Consider the following 4,390-nt stretch of genomic DNA (forward strand, 5'->3'; position numbering starts at 1 on the left):
AAATTCTAAGTCTGTAAATTTTCATTGAAATTAATAATAACTTTTTTTTTAAGTCTCCAGTACTATTGGGATGCTGCTTATGTCTTTCTTAAAATTTGTTAACTGTTGTTTTATTTACCTTGCTGGTCTATTTTTTGGTGCATAGATGTTGACCAAGATTATGACTTCTTGAGCTATTGAGACTTTAATAATTATACAGTGCCCTTCCATATCTTTTATACTTTTTTTCATTCTGTAGTCTGTGTTATCAGAGACTAGTATTGCTGTTCTTCCTTTTTTGTGGATGCTATCAGCTTGGTTATTCTTTCCCAGCCTTTGATATTTTCTTTGAAGGGGTGTCTATCTTCATTTTTCAGATGTGTCTCTTGTAGGCAGCATATTGATTAACTTTGATTTTAAAATCCATTCTGCTACTCTTTTTCACTTGGTGCATTTAAGCCATTCACATTATTAATATGTCAGGTGTGTTGTGGGATATTTTTGGGTTTGTATATGTGTGTGTGGGGTTCCCATTGTTGTTGTTTGGTTTGTGCCCCCCCACAGTGTACTGTCAAATTAGATCCATTGGCACAGGAGGAGAATACCCCTCCTTCTCCAGCAGAGCATCTGGTGGATTCAAACCACCCACCTTTAGTATTGCAGCACAGCTTCTTGCCATTAGACCACCAGAGCTCCCTAACATGTTAGATTTTATTACTGCCTTTTGTTGTGTTTCTTTTTCTGTTATTTCTGGTTACTATGGTTCATCCACTTTTCTTTGGTGTCCCTGTGAGAAGAACTTCTCTTAGAATTTTTTGTAGAGTTAGTTTGTTTCCATGAATTCCTTTACTATCTGCTTTTCTAAAAATAGCCTAATTTCTCATTCATATCTAACAGATAGCTTTGCTAGTTACAGGAGCTGCAGCTGGCAATTGTTTTCTTTCAGCCTTCTATATATGTCATCCACTTGTCTTCTTGCTTTCATAATTTCTACTGAGAAATCAGTACTTAATCTAATTGGTTCTCCTCTGTAGATGACTCTGTTTTTCTCACACAGCAATTAGTATTCTAGCCTTACATTTTATTTTGGAAAATTTTACTATAGTATGTCTTGATGTTTTTCTTTTAGTCTGTTTGGGGTTTGTTGAGTTCTTGTATGCGATTTTCTCATTCTTCATGATACCTTGGAATTTTTCGGCTAGCACCTTTTGTACAATTTTCCCAGTGTTTTCCTTGTCCTCCTCATATTCCAGAATTCCAATCATATATTACCTTTTCCCTTTTGGTGTTACTTCACATAATTCTAATGTTTCCTTAATTTTCCTTCCACTTCATCTCTGATTTTTTTCTTCTAAATCCTATTAAGGTTCTTGTCATCTACATTACTGACTCTTTGTTCTAATTCTTCTTTTTTATCCTTTCAGCATGTTGGACATTTCTGCCATTTTAATTGCATATTCTGGATTACATTGTCATGCCTTCTGGTATTCCCAGTATTGTGTTGGCTGTATCTTTGCTCTCTTGTGATGGCTTTTAAGTTCTTGTATCTCTTTATGCATAATTTCAACTTTTTCTGCAATCCTTTGCAATCCCTTCCATAGTTGCTCATGTTCCTCTATCTTGACATATTTCTTCTGACTTCCTGTCTCTGAAGTATTCACTTTATTTATGGCTTCTATTCTTTCTTCCATCATTTGTACCTTTTCCAGTAGTGGTTCATATGATTCCACATCAATATATTTCTCCTACCTCCCTTTCTCTGGGTATTCATTTGGCCTGCAAAATGCTCTGCTTTTTTTAGGAGAAGGCTTATTTTGTTTTCCACAATGTTTGATGCTGCCTACTATTTTCTTGACATTCTGTGACTCTTTGTTGGTATGTTTTAGGCCATTTATATTGTATCTGCATAGGTTATTAATGGTTCTTTATTATATTATTGATTAGTTGCAGGCTTAAAGTGTTCCATCTATGGGGGTGGACAACTGGCTCCACTGAATATCCTTTCTGCACCTGGGAAGCAGGAATATTTGCCATTCTTCAAATCCTTCAGCTGCTCTCTGGACTGCAATGCAGGCCTGCAGGAATCTCTTTTTATTTTAGCCCTTCTTCTGAAGTCTATTGTCCTCTTTGGTCTAAAAAGTGGAAAGATCAGGTTTCCAAACTTAAGAATTTTCAGGGGCTTTCCAGCATTTCCTTCCCTTAGCACTTTAATGTGCCAGCCATGGGAGTGAGTATTTCATCTGATTGCAGCTCACTCTCTGAAATCTACTGTCCTCTTTGGCATGCTAAGTGGGGGCCCAGCTTCAAGAACTGGAGCAGTTTCTGTCTAGGGGGATGACACACAGCTCTCTTTCTAGCATTTCAATGTGCTGACTCTGGAGGTGAATCTCTTAGCTGATGACAGTCTCTTCTTCTGAAGTCTGTTGTCCTCTTTGGTCTGCAGAGTGACATGGCCAGGTTCCCATAATGGAGCAGTTTTGTCCAGCAGTGTAGCATGCAGCTCCTTTCTCTAGCACTTCATGTGCTGGCTCTGGGAGTGAATCTCCAGAGCTCCATCTTAACATGATCGTTGTTGTTCACTGTCTTAGATTTGGAACCAACACATGACTGGCTGACTAGTACATTTCAGAGGCTGTAAATAACATAGGAGGAGACTGTCCATCTTTCTAACTTGAGCAGCTCAGATATTTGAACTGTTTGCCTTTAAGTAGGCACTGCAACTCTTAATCATTGAGGCCACCTGCGCACAGCTTACGTGTATGTTGTTGTTGTTGTTAAGTGCCTTTGAGGTGACTCAGTGACCTTATGAACAATGGATGTGAAACATGCCCTATCCTGTTCCAAACTCATCTCTTCAGTGCTTGCGCTTGTTGTTAGAGTCTTCCCTTCCTTTTGCTAATGTCCTACCTTTCCAGGTATGATGTCTTTCTCCAAGAACTGACCCCTCCTAACAACATGTCCAAAGAATCTGAGATGAAGTTTCACTATTCTTGCTTCTAAGGAGCATCCTGATTGCATCTTCCCAAAGACATCTTTCTTTGTTCTTTTGACACTCCATGGGATATCAGTACTCTTTTCCAATACAACAACTCAATGGCATAGATTCTTATTCTGTCATTTTTATGCACTGTTCAACTTTCTGATGAGTAGCAAATAATTTAAACATTTGTATCAGGATCATTTTAATTTTTAAACTGAGGTAGTTGTTCTTCAACAACTTGGAAAGATAGTTGCACGTTTAAAATAAATAAAGGTAAGTGTGATTATAGTTCAGTATTAACTGTCTTCCATTCAATTCACTCTTATTGCCCTTTCTCTGCGATTTCATCCCAAAGGACTACCTCTGACCTTGTGTTACCACATGACCTTATCACCAGTGGTCATTTGTACCATTGAGCCAGAAGTGACCCACAGCTGACCATGCAGTGAAGTTTCAGAGGCATTTAATTGCATCAAAGAAGGTTGACCATCTTTCTCCGATGCAGAAAGCTGGTTGTTTCAAACTGCATAATTCTGTGTTGGCAGTGCAACTTTTTACAATATGTCACCAGTTCCCTTCTAAGAAATTAGTCACCTCCTATATACTAAAAAAAAAAGAAAGAAAAAAAGACTCTTGATAATGTGATAATGGATAGAAAGAAAAGAAAAAAGTTTGTTGTTTTTTCTGGAGGGAGAAAAAAAGGGACCAAAGCTTCAAAATCTAATGCTCATGAAATTTATAATATTATCACTAAGATAATAAAAATGTATGCAAAGCAAGAAGTTAAATCTGATATATTTTATCATTGGCCTGATTTTCTTGGGTTCAATTCCTCTCATGTTGTGATTTAGGACTTGATTAGAACAGAAAGAACAAGAGATTAGAAGAAAGAGAAAAAAATATATTATGGTTTCAAATATATTGTATAACTTTTTCTCTTTGGAGAAGGTATAATCCAGTATTTCAAAGCAATGACTTTAAAGTCAGATGAAGAGAAAATGAAGCTTTCCTTCATCTTTTATTAGTGACATTTTTTAAAGAATCTTCAAAATGGCATAATTTTCTGGGGTTTTATTTTTTTTCATTAGGAATATCTTTGTTTTATTTTCAAGAATAAATGAGATAAAACACGCATACTTAGTGTAGCACAAAGTGACCACTCAGTAAATGTCATTCATTACCAAATTGTTCAACATGTATCAATATGTTATGCATGTTGTAAAACAGATTTGCTTGAAGGATGGCTCATTATTATCTCATCTATATTTGCAGGATTCTTTTATTTCTTCAGTGGATCATCACAGTTTGAGTTTGACCCTAATAGCAAGATGGTGACGAAGAAATTGAAGAGTAACAGCTGGTTAAATTGTTAAGCAAGATTGCACAGCCATGTTTATTGTGGCTTTGTTCACAATAGCAAGGAGTTGGAAA

General features: G+C 36.5%; 1 protein-coding gene across 1 annotated transcript in view; it reads left to right on the top strand.

The window, feature by feature from the left end:
* The window catches only part of LOC102860488 (stromelysin-2-like), a 28,989-nt gene extending 24,657 nt beyond the window's left edge, over positions 1 to 4,332 (top strand). The window contains exon 12 of the mRNA XM_006887349.1: positions 4,232 to 4,332. Coding sequence (XP_006887411.1) covers positions 4,232 to 4,332 — 101 coding nt within the window. The remainder of the gene's footprint in view (positions 1 to 4,231) is intronic.
* The last annotated feature ends 58 nt before the right edge of the window (positions 4,333 to 4,390 follow it).

This window comes from Elephantulus edwardii, unplaced genomic scaffold, assembly GCF_000299155.1.
Source record: "Elephantulus edwardii isolate Elephantulus edwardi_28Jun2011 unplaced genomic scaffold, EleEdw1.0 scaffold00056, whole genome shotgun sequence".
In the NCBI taxonomy this organism is placed as follows: Eukaryota; Metazoa; Chordata; class Mammalia; order Macroscelidea; family Macroscelididae; genus Elephantulus; species Elephantulus edwardii.